Source organism: Vanellus vanellus, assembly GCF_965231255.1.
Source record: "Vanellus vanellus genome assembly, chromosome: 3".
Classification (NCBI taxonomy): Eukaryota; Metazoa; Chordata; class Aves; order Charadriiformes; family Charadriidae; genus Vanellus; species Vanellus vanellus.
Genome location: NC_138907.1, coordinates 96934977 through 96956504, shown reverse-complemented (window position 1 = coordinate 96956504; position 21528 = coordinate 96934977). Strand labels below are relative to the sequence as shown.

The following is a 21528-nucleotide window of genomic DNA, read 5'->3' as shown; positions in this document are numbered from 1 at the left end:
AGCAGCAGCCAAAAAATGGTTAAAGGACACTCTTTGTCAAAAATATTGTCAAAAATCAAGCTTATAGCTCTTAGAAGATGTTTATGAGAACACCAAATGATCTTGAAGTGCAGTGTGTTGTCACGGATGTTATTTGGAACTGACAGAGAATAAACAGAATTTTCATCATGAGAAAAGCCACTTTTTGTTAATGTTAATTTCATGAATACTGATGTTTGAGTGATCAGTAATGTTCTAAAATATGCAGATATCACAAATTTATTTAGACTAGTCAAAGACAGGAAAAACTGAAGATCTCCAGGGGGTATAGCAAAATGAAAAGAAGGAGATATCCACTGGCAGATAAAATTCAGTATTGACAGAGCATGTAAAAGGGAGTAGTTGAAACCATACATAATGTAGGCATCTAAAAGAATTCAGTAAATCCCATGGTCACTTTTCAGCAGAGCTCAGAGAAAGGAACATCATTAGTGTGCAAAAAGAGCAGTCTAAACAATTTTTATTTTTTTTTAATTTTCAGTAGCTATCACTTGCAATGCTTTTTTCAATTGAGATAATGTGGTTGGGATTCATTTTACTTACTTTAAGCATCACAAAGTTTGCCAAAGTCACCCTAAGCTTCCTTTATGGTTAAGGGAAACTACTGCCTAGAAGAGCAGTTCATACCATCTCAGATATCTAAAGGCATGTGTTACCTTCTGGAAGTTCTTCTACTGTCTATAAAGACAGCCTAGTGACTAGCTTAGACTTGAATGATTCATGTCATCTAAAGCAAAGAAGGGTGCTACTTTGTGAGTAAATAAAACCTGTGTACACAGAGAGGTTCAGAGCTGCATGATAAAAAAAAAAAAAAAAGATTGAGAACTGGAATGATTAGAATAGATATTTGAGAACAGATTGTTAAAAGGGACTAGATGTACACAACTGAAAAGTGAATGAAAAGAGAAACTAGGCTGACATCTCTGTTTAATCTTGGTCACAGGAAAAACAAAGATTCTTAACTAAACTATACATTAGCACGTTTAATTTTGAATGAGCATGAGGCCAAGCTCTTAAGAGGAATAAAATAAAAACAAGTAGCTGTCTATGTGGTGAATGCAGCTAGCTATGATATTGTATGAAAAATGAAGAGGTGTAAGCCATGCTTCCATGCATAAATCATCTTCTAACTAACAGTCTGTTATCTCTCTACTTAAAAATGGCTACTGTGACACTGGTACTCTGATGAGTAATCTGATCCAGTACAGTAATTAACATACAATTTTTCATTTAAGAGTTCATACTGAGCTGCTTAGATAAACTTTATAAATATTGGCAGAGACAAAGGTCTGATTTCTGCCTTCACAGACAGTCCAGGATGCCATAGAGCAGAAAAATATTTTAAAACAGTGTCCGTTGTCTTGCGTCTTTGCATACTTTCTTGTTTCCCCTTCAATCTTCCATTCCATATCCATATCCATGAAATTTGTACCAAAAAGTTCAATAATCCTGTAAGGCTTGTCAAGTATATCTTAAAATTTTCCAGTCCTAGCTAGACATATGTAGAAACATTAGTGACCACAGGAGCTTTCAGAAGATGTACCTACTGTAGCTGTAAGACACAAACAATAGTACACCTGCTGAGCTTTGGGAATCCTAAAAAATGAGCAAGCTGGATTTCTGTCTTTACTCTGGGTTCATTCACCTTTTCCCAAGGTAAGATTTTTAGGTCTTGTAAGTTGTAGATCCTGTTTATACTCTCTAGAAACCTCTCCACATTATATGGCTCGTTTGCTTATCCTAATGGCATCTGCCTACTCTTCTTGTGTTTTTTTTGTATCAGAGTTAGTGCTGTGTATCTTAAATGCAGCACTCAAGATCCTCTGACTCATACATCATAAATACCGTACTGGCCTAAAATATAGCAAGAGACTGAATTGTTTTTAATGTTTGAAAGGTTCTTTTTTTCAAATATATTAAAGACAACAGAAAAAAAATGCACAGCATTGATATTAACTTGTCCAAAGTTGTAAAGAAAATGTCTAAAATTTTCAGTCAGGAAACAACTACTTTAATAATTACAAACACATACACTCAGAATTAATTTGTAATGAAATTACTGCTTGGTCTAAGGCTGTGTAGTGCTAAAGCACAATATTGTGAATTTTAAAGTGGATATTTGTGGTTAATAAAAATTCATCTGGTAAAATGTCAATATTTTCTCCCAGTGGAAAGAAAGTCAGACCTGTCAGACAAATGAAAATGCAAATTCCATAGAATGGCCCAAACCAGCTATTCAGATCTCCCTCCTGCTTCCATCAAGTTATTGCAGAATAACCCATGTTTTCACAAAGCAAAATTTAAGGGTAAAGCCTTTCAGGAACCACTGTGTGGATTGCGCTTCTTATTTATAAGAAGGTGAACAGGAATCATTCCTCGTAATGTGTCATAATTCATGTGTAAGTATCTGTCATGGTTTAGGCCAGACTGGCCACTGGGCGGAACAAGAGATGCTCTCTCCTGCCTCTATTTGAAGAACCTAGAAAGTAAAGTTAGTGAACAAAATTGGTCCTGTTTTACCTCAAACCAGGATATTATCTCTGTAATGATTAATATAATTATGTTTTGTTTTGTCAAGAATAAATTTTCACAAGGCAAAAATAAAGTGCAACTTGCATGGTTTTGCAATAAAATGCGTTCCTAATGGATGTAAAAAAATAAGTCCCCTTTAATTCAAGGAGTATTTGTATTCTTTTCAGATTTCTACCTAGCTTTTGAATAACTACTAAAATACACACCAAAGTAAGCAATATTTAGCTAACGATCACAGAATCATAGAATGGTTTAGGTTGGAAAGGACCTTGAAGATCATCGAGTTCCAACCCCCCTGCCATAGAGGGGTTGGAACAATCTTTTCTTATATTTCATTACATGATTTTGCTATATAGAATTTTCCAGTTTCCATTGTCTAATATCCCATTTCTTCTCAAAACAGCCTAAAAGAGTCAGTGCCTGCCATCTTTCCATTTCAGGCTAAGATCTAGCTTTTATGACTGTGTCTATAAACATGAATCAAAAAGCACCAAATGCAGGCTTGAGAACTGTCCCACAGTTTTTCATACTGTTTAATTCCTGGCACCTGCCCAAACAATGTCAAGGCATGGTTCAGAGGACAGTCCAGGTGAGAAACCAGTCCTGGTAGGCGTAATTAATGATTTTCTCATTGCACTGTGGTGTATAGTTGGTCACACTCTGTTCTTGGATACATGGTGCCTTCTGCCCCCTGTTCTTTTCATTCATGACTTTGGCTCCTGGTCCTAATCCTCTTTGTTTCACACTCAGACATAGCCCACCAGTCTTTCCTGCCCCAAACCTGTACGCTGTCAGATGAGCAGATGCTCTGTTATGTGAAAGTGGGCATCTGTCACATTTCTTTCTTCACTCCTCAAAAAATCCTTCAACTCCCAAGATTTATACACAGCCAGTATCACTTTCCTGTTTCGCTAGTCTCTGTTTGCTCAAACAGATGTAACAATCTTCTGGTGGCTAAAGTCTACCAGAAGAGACAGCATTCAGAGAAAAATAGACAAAAGAATAGGAAAACTACAGAGAAAGGCTAATTGTGTTTTTTTTATACCCTTATATACTTCTGCTCCATATATATTCATATAATTTCCTTTGCTGCAGTCTCAGCAATTCCTTGATCAGATCGATATGTTGGCTTTCAGAAGACTCAAGCTTTCTCCACTGATTAAAAGGGAAAAACTTCCCGCACACTTTAAAAGTCTAGCTCATTGCAGCATCTGACTTAATGCGTGAAGTAAATGATCAAGAGCTCGTATTTCTTTCTCAATATCAGATAAACTTATTAAATGATTCATGTTCCCTGAAAACTTAGTTGTGAACAGTGCATAAAAGAGTAGATTTTTTTTCTCTTTTTTCTAAAACTGTGTACTCAGTTGTCCTAAGGAAATACAGCTCTCAGTTACTTAAGGTTAAAAATTACTAATATCAAGGGAATGCCTATACGAATCTTTATCAAACAATCTTCACAAATTTGGACAAAAATCTAAATTAATTCTAACTACTAGTCATAACTCAGTAGTTAGTTTTATGTATCTAATTTATTAATTATCCTTAAAGGTAAAGCTAAATAAATTAACCATTCAGTATTTTTCAATGGGTGCTATAGGAAACTGACATAATACAAGGTGTTTCCCTTTGTTACCTTATATTAAGTAAGATACAGTGGAGTAAAAGCTTCTAAAGAAATGGAAACTATAAAACACGCAGACATCCAGGCTTCAGTCTAATTAAAGAAAATCATAGAATCATAGAGTGGTTTGGATTGGAAAGGACCTTGAAGATCATCGAGTTCCAACCCTCCTGCCATAGGCAGGGACACCTCCCACTAGACCAGGGTGCCCAAGGCCACGTCCAGCCTGGCCTTGAACACCTCCAGGAATGGGGCCTCAACAACCTCTCTGGGCAACCTGGTCCAGTGCCTCACCACCCTCAAAGTGAAAAACTTCTTTCTAATGTTTAATCTGAACCTGCCCTCTTCCACTTTAAAGCCATTCCCCCTTGTCCTATCACTACATGCCCTAGTAAAAAGCCCTTCCCCAGCTCTCCTGTAGGCCCCCTTTAGGTACTGGAAGACTGCAATAAGATCTCTCCTGAGCCTTCTCTTCTCCAGGCTCAAGAGTCCCAGCTCTCTCAGCCTTTCCTCATAAGGGAGATGCTCCAATCCCTTAATCATCTTAGTTGCTCTCTGCTGGACTCGCTCCAGCAGTTGCCTGTCCCTCTTGAACTGGGGAGCCCAAAACTGGACACAGTATTCCAGTTGTGGCCTCACCAGTGCAGAGTAGAGGGGGAGAATGACCTCCCTCGACCTACTGGCCACACTCTTCCCTATGCAGCCCAGGATTCCATTGGCCTTTTTGGCAACAAGGGCACATTTCTGGGCCATGGATAATTTACTGTCTACCACGACACCCAGATCCTTGTCCTCTGAGCTACTTCCCAGTAGGTCCACCCCTAACCTATACTGGTGCCTAGCATTCTTCCTCCCCAGGTGCAGGACCTTGCACTTGCTCTTGTTGAACCTCATTAGGTTCTTCTCTGCCCAGCTCTCCAGCCTGTCCAGGTCACGCTAGATGGCAGCATGGCCCTCTGGGGTGTCAGCCACCCCACCCAGTTTGGTATCATCAGCAAACTTGCTGAGGATACACTCTGTCTCCTCATCCAGGTCATTAATGAATATATTAAACAAAATTGGACCGAGTATTGACCCCTGGGGGACACCACTGGTTACAGGCCTCCAACTAGACTCTGTGCCGCTGATCACAACCCTCTGAGTTCTGTCCCGCAGCCAACTCTCAATCCACCTCGCTGTCACCTCATCTAGCCCATACTTCCTCAGCTTCCTAATGAGGATGTTAGGAAAGGAGAAGAAATGCTTAAATTGCCCTATACTGGTGCCAAATAGCTTGATATTGTTGTGGTTGTTTTTCTTTTTTTTTTGTTTTAACAAACACTCTCCACATACACAGAGACATGTAATCAGCATTAGGCAGCATTCCTCTGTAAATCTTTTAAGAATATAGTTTGGGAAATGGTCTTCTAAAAAACGTATTTGATCTTATTACATGAATGACTTTTCATATAATCTGTGATTCAAAGCTTATGCTGTTCTTTAATGACTGTTATTTTGTGGATTTTTTTTTCTAACTTATAACGTCTGCCACTTTTAGTGCCAGTTAAATTAGTTAATAATAGTGTTAGTTATATGCTATTTTTTGTAATGCATTGTTATTAAAATCTTATGGCCTCATACTATCTTCCATTACTCAGTAGTCAAGTGTCTTGAAAGGCAGATTTCAAGTAAATCTATGGGAAAACAGTGTATTAGTATAGTAACTTGTTCAGAAAATCCTGTCTCTGGTCCTGTTGTAGAGCAGCATAGCTAGAATGTGAGCTGATCTCAAAGGCAAATACTTGGAAAACCATTCGTATGTGTATAAACGGTGCCCTTTGGTGAAACATATTTCGTCTCTCTATTGGCACCAAAACCTCATCTCCAATAAAGCAGAAGAATGAAAATAGATTGCCCTGCCCAAAGGGAAGAAACTGTGGAACAGTCACCAGGATGCTTGGATCTTCAGGGACTGGCAGTCAGGCAGGCTACTGCATCTGCACATAGAAGACCTCTCCCATTTCTGAGGGAAACATTTATCAAAAATACAGCAAGCTTATCCCCTCCTTTCTCATTTTTACCTCAAGAGGGTACAATATGTTCATAAAGATTAAAGGGAATGTCTTGTTTTGCCATTAGGTATTTTAGATTGTTCATTGCAGAGGCATACAATGAATGTTTTTAATGCTCATTTAGCTTTGAAAATTGCATCACTATCTAGGCAATGAAAAATAATGGTCTCAATTCACAGTCAACAATGCACAAAGAAAAGTTAATTTCTGCAAACTGACTATCATTTAACTTTGCCAAATTGAACTTATACCTGTTTCTTGGATGAATAGTTCCACTACTGGAAAACATGGCTGGTAATTTTATACCACATCATCTATTTTGCATTCCTGGTTGTACTCAGAAATAATTTTCAGAAGTTAAAATTATAGATATCCAAACTTCTCATAAACTGAAATGATAGAGGCTGCACATCAATAGGGTAAGAGATTCAAATATGGCACTAGTTCATCTACTTAGAAATGGTATTCAACAGCAGAGCTCAGAGGAGTTTGAAGTGTTTATGTTTATACTGTTTATCATTTTATTTGACAAGATATTAGGGGGGTTTTCTGAATATATGTGTTTTCTCTTTCAATGTACTTGAAGCATGCATTTAGGAATTTTCTTTTAAAGCTTTGAAAATAAGGAGGCAAGTAAATGTGTAGTAATTTGGTCATTTTTCCTTCCTGTAGGGATTTGTTAGAATATTTTCTTATGTTCATAAGTTTGCAAATCTTTAAATTATCTAACATTGTATTTGTTCATGAGCTTTTTAATGTCTGGTTTGAGGGAGTCTCTGTCTAGTGAGTCACATGCGTGCTTTTTATGGATTTTTTTGTCCTATGGATATAATTTCTATAGATAGCACCAGCTGCTGGATCCAAATTATTACCTGTCACTCATGTGATCATAGCGTCACTCATGTGAGCATTCTCTATGCTCACAATCTGCACTCTCACTGGTTTTAGCAATGTTTCAAGTCTCTCCTAGTTATAGCTGGGCCTGAAATGGGATTTTTCAACCTGCAATTTTTTATTTTTTTTTTAAGATTTTTTTTTAGATTTAGTGCTTCACTGGAATAAAGCCAAGCCTTCCATTAAAACAGCTTAAATAAAGTTATCTTACCTCCCAGCTGTGGTGGACAGTTATCAAAGGCTGTCTGACAAGCTAAGAATTGCTAAATTGCCAAAACACTATTTTGTTTCTTCACAGGATTTGAACCTCTTGGTGGTATAAAACAATATGACTGAGTGTTTATGTTGCCATCTTAATATTTCACGTTGAAGTAGTTTCATTTAGTAGAACTATCTAAATGGGTAGGATTTTTTTCATTCAGATCAAGTCTATGGTATATTGAGGTTTGGACTAAAGGAGAAAATGATTCTGTAGTCGGTGGACAGGGTTTTCTCAGGAATGTAAGAAAAGCAAGGTCAAGTTACTGTTCCAGTGAGGTTTCTTTGTTTTCAGTTTAATCATTTGGGCCCATTTAATCTGTGACAGGAAGAACTAAAAAGGAAAGAAGGCAAAATATAAAAATTCCATAAACACAACCTAAATATAGCAGGTCATTCTTACAAAGCCCAAGGAATTACTTATTAAAACATACTTGCAGGTTTTGTTTACGGGCTTCCATCCCTCTCTTTTCCTATCTTGTATATAATTTCCAATCTTATATACCTCTGTGAATAGTAAAGTTGCCTTATTCCTATTAATGTGATTAAATTAACTGTTTCACTTAACTGATTCTACTTCTTGTATTGCTTATACTAAATTCTCATCAGTTCCATTTTTAATGTTTATGTGAATGTTGGTGCAAGTTTTGGGAAAAAAAATTCTTTCATGTCCAATTAATTTCTTGCTCCAAGCAGTGCAACCAGTATGTTGTTTCAGCACATGCACTGAAAGTCTCATTTGCTGAATGATGACTTTGAGCACCTTTTGAAAATGCTTCATTACCATTCAAATGTCCCTTTGCAATAAGCATAGTGTAACTGTAGAACTCAACGTGAGTTTAAACTCTTGATGTTTAAATCAAAATTTAATTAATAGTCACAGTTCATATCAAGATAGGTCCAGATTATGCTGTCCACATCTGTGCTTCTGCAAAAAACTTTCTACTTTGAAATATGATCAAATAACTGAGCATCCTTACACTGACCCTTAACTTTGTTCTTCTTTCCTTCAGTTTAGAAATTTTGTTATGAATGTTTGCCACCAGAGTACAGTTAGTTTGGTTTCCAATAAAGCACCATTTAGATGTTTTGGGATTAGGGACAGAAAACCCATTTAGTACATCAAAAATATTCTATAAAAGAAACGGCACTATAAAAACTACACAGACAGGGGAAAACAACTAAAGGGAAAAAAAGTAGAATTTTCTTTCTAGCATCCTGGAAAATACTCTTTGTTAGGTAACAATGCTATAATCAGGATGCAGTGGGGAAAAAGGATAATATAATATAAAATGGCACTTTTTGATTGTCCAGTTCTCCAGGGAATGATTTATACTAGGAAAGCCACTTTGACTGTGGATTATAATTTGTAAGTGGTCAAATACTATTGGAAATATTTTTTTTCTGGCTATCTCCTAGATCTGACTGTGGAGATAATGACATCCCAAATATGGTGTGGCAGTAACAGCAAAACTGGAGTCGGATGTAGAATACATGATGCTGAATGATTTTTGCAAGACTAAAAGTATAGATTATTTTTGAACAGGACTTGCAGAAATATTCAGTAAATTAATAGCTTCTCTGGCATGTAAATTCAGTCACTCTGTGTTAGTGCATTCAGGTATAGGAAACTATTCGAAGCAATTATGTTGTGTTGTTGGGTCCCGAAAACTATAGTTCAGTAGAAAACAAAAATTCCACCTCTGCTTCTTATTTCCATATTTCATGTTCATGATATTCCATTTAAAAAGAATTCACCATGATTTTTTATGAAATAACATGAGCAAACAGTCTGGAGTAAACTCTTCCTTTCTGCTTTATATCACAGATATAATTGTGTTTTCTGGAGCATTGCACATTGTAGAATCGGATTTTAACTCTGTAGAGCTTCTACCTACAGGCAATATTTCCAGGAAATAAGGGATAGTTAGCCAAACCAGTATAGCTTCAGTTTGGAGCACTTCTATTCTGAATACATATTTCATAAACATACTTCAATGAACAGCACAAGACATTAAAGAAATAACAATAGCAATAAACCCAAAATTTGTATTGGAATAACTGTAGCAGAAAATAGGTTGCAGATAGGATGTAGGGCCAAAGAGATAGCAGAGTCATATCAGGTGTATATGTTAGTAATGCAAATGTTGCAGAGCCAGGCATGGTGATGGCTCCTTTTGATGGCATTTGTCATGCCTCAGGAAAACTAGAGATGTTTTCGTATTCATGGTAGTTTCCACAGATTAGCTGTCCAAAGTAGTAGTTCTCTACTGCATTTAAAGCAAAACTGAAGGCACTGTAAGGGCATCTGAAAAGTCAGTCTGAATCCAACAGACTTTTTAAGAATTAGAAACCTATCTGCTACAGGTACAACGCTATGTTATATCTTGAGTTAAATATTTTGACCAGATTCTATGATTAACTTTGGCTAACGGAATAACGTGCTTGCATTTTATGTCCACTGTCACAGGCAGGGGTTAATCCAGTATTCTTAAAATGCAGTTTGAGATCGCTCTGCAGTATATATAAAATTCAGATTATTTTTTGAAACCCTGAGAAGGCAACGCAAGCAACCCTAATTAGGCATCTCTATCTTTCTCTGCCAACTGCACTCAAAATTAATGGACATGTAAGGCAACTGAATTCAGACAAGGGAAACAGTAATGTGTATAACATTTTACTTAGTGGACTAGTTGACTGTTGGTTTTCATTCCTTTCTTAGCTGCTTGGATCTTTTTGATTCCTCCTCCCACAACTTCAATAAACATGAAAAGCTTTTTGTTTAGAGGGAGTGGGAGGGAAAAAGCAGGGGATGCTGGAGATGGGATGACCAGAATTGGATAACAAGAGCTGAGCACAAGGTCCACATGCCATAGTGATTCATGTGATTGTGTTAAAACAGCTCAGAATAACCAAGCTCTGTCATTCTTTATAGGCCCAATTTTCTAGTTAGATTTTTTTTAAAGCATCTCCTCATTGTGCAGTTGTTTTATTGAAATGGCCATAATAACTCTGAGATATTTCTCCTGAGTTATTAAAGTTAATTTAGAATTCAACAATGTGAACAAGTAAATCAAACTCAGTCTAATTAGTATTACTTAGTACTTATATTGGATAGTGTCTATATGTCCCACTGAGGTACTGAGTTTTCGTTGTGCCATACATGATGTAAACAATCTAAATAAAGCATGTATGCATTATCCTGACAATTAGATTTCACAGTGCCCCAGGACAACTTTTTACAATCCCTTAAGCAAATCTTAATCCACTTTATCTCCTCCATGGAGAACATTCAAGTTGAATTAGACATGCCTCTAGAAAACAAAGCCTAGTTATGAATTCCTGTGAGGAAGGTTAGAGTCATGGCTTGAACATGAAACTGAGACACAGGAGACCTGTGTTTCTGTAACAGTTCTGTTTCAGATTTTCTGTATGACTCTTCTCAAGCCTGTCTTGAAAGCATTTACTGTGTAGATGTTGCAGCACCTGCTTATCAGACGCTGGGTTCAGGGAGAAGCAAGAGTGGGCTGATCCAGGAGACAGCAGGGCATGCACGTGGCTTCTCTGGCTAAAGCAAGGTCCCACAACACCCAAACAAGAAGAGAAGAGGAGGTCTGTGATGGTAGCCAGGCCCGGCTAATATTCCAGATCACCAGGCAAGTCCACAGTAATGACACAGATCTGACATCAAGCCAGGAATTCAAGTCATAGTGTCAGGAGCAGGATCTGGTCCAGTGGTGGTGTTCAGCTAACAGTCTAGTGCTCTACAGGCAAGCCCATAGTGAAAAGGCAGGTCCAAGGTTGCTTGACTTTCACACCAAATCTGCAGGTCAAGGTTCAGACAACCAAAATACATGGCCATGCACAGTCACAGCTGATTCAGCTCAAGAGTAGCTCCTGAGTGAAGGGACATGGACCCCCACTTCTCACAGCCCTTTTCACAATAGTCTGACCTAAGTTATCAGAGCTGGTTTTGAGCATGGACAGCTAAAGCTGTAGAGGTGTGTGTGTGGTGGAGGTGCACTGGCTTATGACAGCTTGGTCTCCAGGTGGAATACAAAACTGAGAATGGAAGATGTCCACTAGACAAGTAATTTGGTGCTGACGAGGAAATACTAAGCTTATGACTAAATTCTTGCTCTCTGCTAAGTTAGTAGAGTCAATAATTTCATAAAGCACTAATCTGAGAGATCTCTCAGTTATCTGGGATTAATTAGGCAAACCTGCCTTTCTTCTGAAAACTTAGCTTATGCATTGTGCCTGTTCTGAAATGAGTATTTAAACATGGCTTTGCTCCTCCTTTCCTCCTAAATAGCTCAGGTTTTGGTGGTGATAGCCTTGAATCCTAATGAATATTCTCATCCAAGGGAGGAAGCTATGGTTTATAATTCCTTCAGATGGGGATCCCCTCTGAAAAGGAGGACCCAATTGCATGCAGATCTTCCTAACTCAAGTGCTCAAAACGTGAGACCAGTAGTCTAACAGACAGTGTTGGACACCAGCAATGATTTCTCTGACTTGGCCAGGTTTCAAGAGAGAAAGCAACTGCAGATGCATTAGATGACACAAGCAGTCTGGTCAGGAAACATAGGTACAGACTTGAGCTTTTGAGCGTCTTACCTGCTGCTCTGTCTAGTTTTTCAATCTTAATGGAGCCAAAGTTTAAAGAAAGGACTGAGGCGCACTGATTGGAACACTTCTGGGAAGGCACATGGAGAAATTGGTATATGCCTGCTGAATTGCTGTAAAAATGAGGGCCACTTGCAAGTATTTCTTCCATATCTAACTGTTTTGCAGGATATGGCTTTTAATCAAGCTCTACTTTTTATGATTCGCTAGCCACTTCCATACTATTAATGCTTTGAGAATCCATACCAGAGTAATTTACAGCTCTCTCAATTTTATTTTGCTTATAGTGATATCTGAAAAATCTTCAAACTTCCATTTTGTATGATTAAAAAAACTGTTCAATAATAAAATATAATAGAGATCTGCTTCTAGTCTGCGACAAAAAGCTGTGATTAGGAACGTATTTACATGCTTTGTTTCCTCTGTGTCTGGCCTTTATACATCAAATCTTCTATTTCCATGCCTGAGAATTCACTTCTTATATCACCTTTCAATATCCTGCATAACTTAGTTCACATCTTTCTAGATTTCTCAATGATAGGATTTAGTTGTCGCTTCCCTAGAGGTAAGACAATGGCCATCTCTCCTTTGCTTGAATTTACTACTTCTGGGAAGCAATCATTCTACCTCTGCTCTTCATCTCCCCAAGCAGTGTAATTTTGAGAGAATATTTTTATCAATTCCCTGCTAAAGATTTTCACGTCTGTTTGCCCCCTTACTGATCTCTTGTCCTCTGTCAAGCCCTCTCTGTCTATCTTTTTAATAGTTCTTAGTGGATACCTAATCATCAGTAAATCTGATAAGGAAACATATAAATGACCTCTCTCTCTCAGCTTTTCTTCTTTCTCCCTTTCTCTGATGACAGCTTCATCATCATTCCCATCTTCTGAGCTGAATACCTGAACATTATCTTCAGTCTCACTCTCTTTTTCTCTCATTATCAGCTAGAATCACCAGCATAGACACTTTTTCCAGTCGCCTTAGTGATTGAAAAATGCTTGGTTTCTGCACCTTCCCTGCGCAGTCAATCTAAAGTAATGTTGCGGTTGGCCTTGCCCCCTCAGTATTACCATGGTTTTCACCTTTATGTCTGTAACATTAAAACTCACGCACTTAAATGCCAACTTATTCTATCTCCTGCATCAGCCTCTATCTTCTGTCTTGCTTTATGCTGAGTCTCTTTTCCTTGAGAAGTGCTTTATGAGATGGCAAAAGTTGCTAAGGGAGACCTTAATCTTAGTAGTATGAATGCATAGTAATACTAAGATGACAGGAAAAAACAAAACTCTCTCAGAAACACAGAGTACCTTGCATGTGGCTCTGGGTCTCTGGCTGCTTTTGTCTTCCTCTTCAATGTAATTCGCAGAAGATGGAGTTGTCTTCCAGTTATTGAAGTACAGCCTCCTACTATGTTTTTTTAAAGCATTTTTCTGAATAACCACATATTTCAGGAAGCATTCTATTTTTCGTGAGAACACGTTTTCTTCTGACTGCTCATAAAAAAATTGTTTACATCTTCACTCGTTCAATTGGGTTTTCTTCAAACTTGTGATTCAGTTTTGCAAATTTAAAAGTGATTTTTTTCCTTACGTTCCACATTGGCCAGCTGCAAATAGCCATATTCATCTTATAGTACACATTAATAGTAAGTAAATCGTAACAATGTTTAAAAATTATAAAAATGCTAAGTTTATTATTTTTTTCCACTCGGGGGACAAACAGAAGTAGCATCTGGAACATGGACAAATTCTATGATGCTCTGGTCATTTTTATACACTAACTCTTTCTCAGGGAGTAAGCTTTAATAGTTTCCTTTTTTTTTTTTTTTTGAAGAAAGCTGTTATTGTCCATAACAACAATCCTTAATGCTCTAATTACTGTTTGAGCTTTTAATTTTTTATTTTCCATTTTTATTCTATAACTGGAACAAGGAAAGGTTTGGAAAAAGAAGAATTGTAATCTTATGCTTTACCTATTTTAATTTTATCAAGCCACACTTTTTGTCATAACAAGCGTGCAATCAGAAACCACTCAAGAGAATGCATATGCATATGTGATATTTCATGAGTCTTTGAAATTATTATATTCCTGAGTTGTTCCTGAAATACAGAATTTGGTACTGAACAACAAAAGTACACAAACCCAAAAGGGAACACTTGCCTGCTGCCTATGAATATTTTTTTAATTATGTAAGTAGCAGAAGAGATCTAGAGATCTGAGTGTTTATTAAATGCATCCTGATCATTGCCTGAAGCCATGCTGCTTTCTAACTCATCCTAAATATTATACTGGTCATATTATTGCTATGGTAGTATATTGTTGGCATTTGTTGCAGGCTTTTGGGAGCATATTCAGACATCATACAGTTATGTGATGGTTTTCATGTGTTTACTTATTCTTCATATTGTTTAAAGGACTGGAGTGGCTTGCAAGCTCAAGTTATAAATGAGTTCATTAATTCCCTAAGGTGCTTATTACTGATAAATGTATTATTTTATAATAAGAAGGGTAACGGGTACTTCTCTTCCCCATTCCATTGTCTGTGGAATACAGAAGAGAAATACTCAGAGATCACTGTTAAGGTAGCTTCTTGATTAACGCAAAGCATTATTCTTAACCTACAAACAACGAGCCCATTTAAGGTACAGTTTGCTTGACACCAAAGGAAGGACTCATGCAGAACTCATGCCTGATTACTGAAAATATCTATGAAATGTCTACTTCTACTTCTGCCTATATCAGTAGCATGTCTTGCTGCCTAAAGCTTGAATAGTCAGAGGGCAGCTGCTATGGGCTGATGAGCTTTAGGGATGCAAGTGCACAGCAGGCCTCTAGGGACATCCCTCTCTTGCCTGCTCATAGAGCAGTAGGGCATAACAATAATTTAAGAAGACATAATTTCTGTGTTGATGTTCATAAGGAACACTAGGTCTGTTAAATTATAATTTCTTAGGAGTGTTTTTCTGACCATTGTTTGATGTTGGTTCACTGCAGGGATATTTCATGAATATTACTGGCAGAGGGAAAATTACCTGATTGCTCTTCTTATGTTCATATAAGAGGATGTCACTTCACCACAGTCCTTCTGTTATACATAGTCTTGTGGGTAGTAAGAGGTGGATTTATCTTTGTACTGAAAGAAGGATTTTAAAGGAGATTGTCAAGCCCTCTCAGATGCAGAGTTCTGTAGCAAATCTGGAGATCCACAAATTGGTCTCCTGGAAAAGGGGGTTTCACCGTTTGTTTGTTGCAGATTGTCTTTAAAATGATGGGGTTTAAGTGGATAGAGCAAATCTGTTATGAATATCATCTTTAATATGTCCATCTGGCTCTTTGATGATGAGCCAGGCAAGACTTTGTTCCCTGTGTATCCAACATAAGCTGACTTAAATAAGCTTATCTATTCAATAAAAACCCAAAGTTTTTACATTTAGGATCAACAGAATAATTCTAAAATGTATAAAGATGATTCTATTTGGGTCTTCTTAACAGAGATGTTTGCAGAAATATTCAGTATTCTGAATTTTAACACAAAAGTCCTTTCATATTTTTTATTCTGAACAATTGTGACAATGGCAGTTCTGTTCATGACTATTTTACCCAGAAATAAATTTAGCAGTAGCTGTCCCAGAAGGGCAGTATAATATTCTCTGTCTGAAAAATCAAAACCTGTTGTGTGAGGAACTCAGGTTTACTAAATGCTGAATAATATATGTCTAGCATGCTGTCAATGGACAAGTCAAAATAGGACAAGAAAAGAGCAAATGATGCTGCTAATATGCATAGCCATTCTCTGTTGTCTGTGACTGAAATTCAATCACATTCAGAGTTCTACTTTCTTGCTCTGACAGGGAGGGTTAAGCAGGAGTTGACATTTCATGCTAATCCCATAGATTTCTCTATCTGGTTTTCCAATTCACTCAAGGCACTGATGCCTTTTAAAACAATTAATTCCCATTCCTCTGTATCTTAAGTGATTGTAAATTAGGGATCAACATAGTTACTGTGCTGTAAAGCACAACAAACCCAGAATGTTATCACTTACAAGAAAGGAGAATCAGAATCAGTATTGTATCCTCTTTTGTAAGTACATGAATGCTACAGAATTCAGACTCAGTTTTTGAGCATCTTCTCTAAAGGTTTTGGTTCAATCTTTGATAAGGATAGGGATCAACTGTTTAATTCAGCTTGCGTTGTAATTTTAAAACCTAAATCTCTACTGTGAGAGATGAAGTTGTGTTTAGCCCATGGGCAAACATCCAGTCATTTTTCTGTCATGGCTTTCAGTGAATCTGATTTCCCGTTCTAAAGTGATAACATTTTTCAAGGGGCTGATTCTGAAATCTTCCCAATTTTTGTTCAACACGAGGCTAATGGGTAGATAGTAAAGAGAAGGGGAAGGTGATTCATGCCACTTGTTTGGTTGCTTTACCTTTTATTATTTAGCAACCTAGATCAATCAGAGAGCTACTGGAAGTTGCACTAGGCAGCTTACAACTCATGCAGGGTTCTAGGGATCATAGCAATACATTTCAGCTTTTCTATTTTAGGCCATGATCTACAAGGGCTAGCACAGGAGAACTATACAATTTTTATTTCACTCAGAATTTTCTTGACACATTAATTAACCACTTTTGGGCTGCTCCAAAAAAACTGCTTAAATGTCATTCACATATTACTGAGTAATCCGCTCATTTGAATAGTCATGGAGAATTCTCCATTCCTATGAGTTTGGAGTTAATCAATTCCAAAGATATTTGATTTTACTCGGTAAGTAAGAACAGTTAGTAGCTGCCAATTCTGAAATTTTGAGTACAGCAGTATTGAACAGGTTGTCTGGAACTGCAGCATGAAAATGAAATAAAGGCAAAAGGAGATGTATTTCTAAAGGATATTAAAATGAATCCATTAGGGGTCAAAGCAATCACTAAATTGATTAGACTAGACTACTTAAATAGATTTTTCTGAATCAGTAATTATTATGGAGTCATCGAATATGTATGTGTTCTGATGTGTAATTGAACCACTGTCTTATAATTTATACCAGTGTGCATCAACAGAATGCTCAAAGAATTCTAAAAAGAAGAGGTTTTTCTCCTATGTTCCAGTGTATAGCTAAGCAATAGACTTGTTTGATTGTGAGTAGAAGAAAAACTTGTCTGAGCCAGGAATAGGAATATATATTTATATTTATTGCATATAAGCCATAAGTCTTACGTTTAGGTTTTATGTTTAAGTTTTGTGTTATTCTTCACCTAAATATTAAAAAATATTTTGGAATCTTTGGTTCTAAGTAGCATTTAGGTATCATGATGGATGTCCCTATTTAAAATACAGAGATAGAGAGAGTCCAGGGAGGTACTATCCTAGACCCTCACCATTTATCCAGTCCTAAAGTGGTTTTCTGTTTTGCAGAGTGAATTCCATTGAATGACATTGATTTCCTATTTCAATAAAGGGAACTGTCATCCGAAAGGTGGATGAAATATTAAGGCTCTACTAGCTAATTAGATAGATAGATAGGTAGATACACCAATAAATACTGTGCAGATAAAAAACTGTCTTTTACAGGCTGTATTTAATTTTGAAAACTAAATAACTGTGGGTTTAATTTTATTTATATAGAGAATAAAATAAAATTCTTTTTAGATTTTGAGAACTATGGAAAAAATCCATTTTTACAATGTTGACATATCCTGCATAACCACTGATTGCATGTGAAAACACGCAATCCATTTTCTGCCCCAGTAATTCTGAAACACCTGAACTCCACACACCACCTGAAAATTCACAAGACTAAGCATCCCTTTAGGGCTGGGAATGTACTTGCCAATTTCAGCCCAGAGGGGATTGTAACTAGCATTGTAAAGCCCTGATGATAGTTTTATAATGGAAAGCCTGAAATAACCTCAAATACTACCTCACTAATGTGATTTTATAATACATAACTAGTCTAATTTGAAACAAAGAGTCAGTTATCAAGGAATACGTCTGTGGAGTTAATATTGTTAACCTCTTAATTGTCCTCTTCTCTTGGATTTGAATTACAGTTTCCTTTGAAATAAAAACCACTGATGAGACACCTAATGGTTTGCTACTGTAATTTTGCTGTTCTGGTTGCTTTTACAGCTGTCCCCCATTGTCTTTATATTTAAGCCCCTTGCAGAGTCCTTGCAGTGAAATTGTTATGCAGATCAAAGAATAGTCCTGATGTCCGAACTCTTCCAACTACATTAGCCTCTTCTTAAATTGATTAGGAAGAGCACTGCACAGGAAATGGCTATCAACATGGCTTACATTAAGAACAGAGCTAGTGTTCCAAATGTGTTGTTTGTCATCTCTCTGAGTGTACGTAAACACTTGCAGCCCTGTCAGTTCCTTAAAAGTACTTTGAGTCTTACTAGACACTGACAGTGTTGCCATGGAGTCATACTTAGATTTCACAGCAAAGCTGAAACTGATTTCCAGATAATAGTTGAGTTAGAAAACAGAGAGAAAATGAGAATGAGTAAACAAAATTCCAAACTGCCTATTATTAGATTTGATACCTATTTCTTCTGTCTTTCTGTAACTGTTAGAGATATAATAGTGATGTTTTTGGGGGGTTGGGAGATTTTTTTAGATGGAAAACTTATAATTAAGAATTCAGAATGGGGATTATTCTTTCAAGGAAAAGAAATCAAGTGCTATACCGCATTATCCTCATTTGTGTGGAAACAATGAGGTCTTTTAATATGTGAATCTCCATAATGGGTCTATCTTGAAATTGTGCCTGTATAGGGGAAAAAAGCTCTGTGATTGCTTCATTAGCCTGCATCTAGCAGTTATGTTTCCCAAAGCAATTTGCAGCATCCTCTTCCTTTCATTGTCACATTTGATCATTTTAGAATTTGCTCTGAAGACACAATGATGTTCTTCTGTGTGAATTTCAGGGTATAAGACAGTACATTCAATAATCCCTGTTAAGAAACTTAATCAGAATCTGACTGACAAATGATACGATCAATGCCACACAATTAATCCATAGTAGAACTGCATAATAAACAGAAGATTACACTTTCTGTGCCAGTTAGTGTCCTATAAATTCCTGCTTTACTTGAAATGTATTATTAAACACTTTTGTTATTGCTGTACTGTTACCATCGTGTGACGCTTTAGAGTATGAAACACAATTTTATTTGATTTTGTGATTTCTCTTGCTAGTGGCTAGCATTCAGAAGCTTCCTGCTGCATCTGTTTTAACCGACATCAATTTCCCCATGAAAGGAAGAAAAGGAATGGTTGATTGGGCACGAAACTCAGAAGACAGGGTTGTTATTCCAAAAAATATCTTCACCCCTATGTCAACAGGTAAAGAAGCATATCAGCATGTTAATTTTGTGTTAGCTTTAACAAGGGAACTCAGAATCTTTGTCTTATAGGACCACTATACGATATAGAATTGGTTATTTTATCCATCTTCAAAAGAAGTCCAGTACCCACAGCTTATCTCAGAGGGAAATGATGGGGCTTAATTTCAGCATCTTGAACAAAAAGTGCTACAGAAATCCTAGATGTTATTTTCTATGCTGAAGAACCAATGCTTAGTTATTGTGCACGGGATTGTACCTGTGGTGGTATGAGGTGACCCGAAGTGCAGCTCTACCGAATCGCTTGAAGCTGCTCCACTCCAACAGACTGGATCATTCCAACAGGTGACCTAACTTCTACCAAAGGATGTTCAGCAGGCAAATTAACCTGGCTTTAGATACAATTTAAAAATACTGTTGTGGTGCAGATCTCTGACATTAGAGAATTTACTTGCTAGGCATTAAACTCTAAAGACAGTCTTTCAGGATACTTAATTATAAAGGTAAATGAACTAGCATGGATGTCGGTAAACAACGATGGATTTTTTGAAAATGTGATTTTAAGTGGTTTAAATCTTTTGATATATTCCTGACAGTGCTACATCTTTATGACAGGCTTCCAGGATATAATTCAAAATTATGATGGTTTATTTAAAATAAAATTTCTACTAGAAAGATAAATGGTAGTCACAGTTTTTTATGCTGATGAAGACTTGGGAAAGAGTTTAAAAATCTTTTTTTTTCCTTACTCTTTTCAGAACTAGATGAATCAACTGTATTTGTACTTGGAGCAGTGCTATACAAAAATTTAGAACTCATTTTGCCCACTTTGAGGTAAGTAATTTCATAAACACAATATGAATTAGACTATTTTAGGATCATAAGTACACTACGTGTCAGAATAAATGCAGACAATCAAGACTGATTTTTTTTTCCTGTAATTTAGAATATATATGTGTATATTTGTCTTTCCTTCATGCTTAGTCATTTGTATGATGGAAATAACCTTTTCATCAAATTGGCTTAATTTATATTTTATGTACTCTACATTAAGCCTAATTACAGAAATGTTCAATTAGAAGTATGCATGCTGATGTACTTTAATGGTTCAGGACACTTGCACTTCAAACTACTGTTTGTCCAGTTAGTACAAGGGATTAGTAATGACATCATAACCTGATGTGCTAAGGCTTTCTGCTGTACCTCTACAGAGGTCTTTAGTAATAGTTTTCCAAGTGCTTTTACAGTGCAAGTTGTATTCAACAGGGACAGCAGAGCTATAGAGAGGGTCCATTTTAGAAACAAGACATGCATGTGCCAGAACAACTGTGGTATGTCAGTCATGACGGCCATACACATTCATAAAGAAATAGAAGGGTCTCTTGTTTCACTTTTTCTTTTCTGTGCTTGATAACAGGCAATTTGGAAATAAACAATTCCCCCCTTCCTTCTCAAATTACCGGTTAAGATCATTTCATGGTCCATTAATACTTACCTTATTTCACATGATACTGTGCACCCTTGGTCTACTAATGTCCTTTTATGGTAAAAGAAATGGGTGCAGATTGTATCACAATAGCTGCTAATGAATTCATTATAATTAGAAATTATACTAATTAGGAAGACACCAGATCACCTTTCCCTAGTCTATTTAACCAAAACTTCAGGATTTGAAACAAAGGATGAAAAAACAAGTTTCTTGCCAAAATCCATTTGAAAACAAAAAAGAGTCAGTCCTAAGAAAAAAAAAGCAAACACTTCCCAGTAAAGTAGCAATGCACTGTGCAGTGAATAGCTGCAATGTTGGGGACAGAAATCTCTGAGGCAGAGTGCAATTCAAACAGTGATGTCCTGACAGAGCACCCGAAAGCCTGGGGAGTGCTGGTGAGAGTAGTCTATGCTTAAGGCATGGTATAAATAACAGCTCATCCACTCCTGAAACGTCACTAAGCAGTTTCCATTTGTTTTTCCAGTTCCTGAAATTAGCCAGGAAGAGATGTTTGTGAGAGATACTTTTTCTTCTCTTCTCCCATATTCAAAGAGACAGAGCCAAATGGCTATTATAGTTAGTCCTTTTTGGCAGACCTTAGAGAGAATGTGCCAGTCCTAGGAAGGCATTGAGGTGGCCATGTACCTGTCAGACCTTTATATT

General features: G+C 36.9%; 1 protein-coding gene across 1 annotated transcript in view; it reads left to right on the top strand.

Annotated features, from left to right (window-relative positions):
* Positions 1-21528, top strand: part of ADGRB3 (adhesion G protein-coupled receptor B3) — a gene marked incomplete at both ends in the record, with an annotated part of 480039 nt that overhangs the window by 252840 nt on the left and 205671 nt on the right. Inside the window, 2 exons of the mRNA XM_082480895.1 lie at positions 19231-19377; positions 20135-20210. Coding sequence (XP_082337021.1) covers positions 19231-19377; positions 20135-20210 — 223 coding nt within the window. The remainder of the gene's footprint in view (positions 1-19230; positions 19378-20134; positions 20211-21528) is intronic.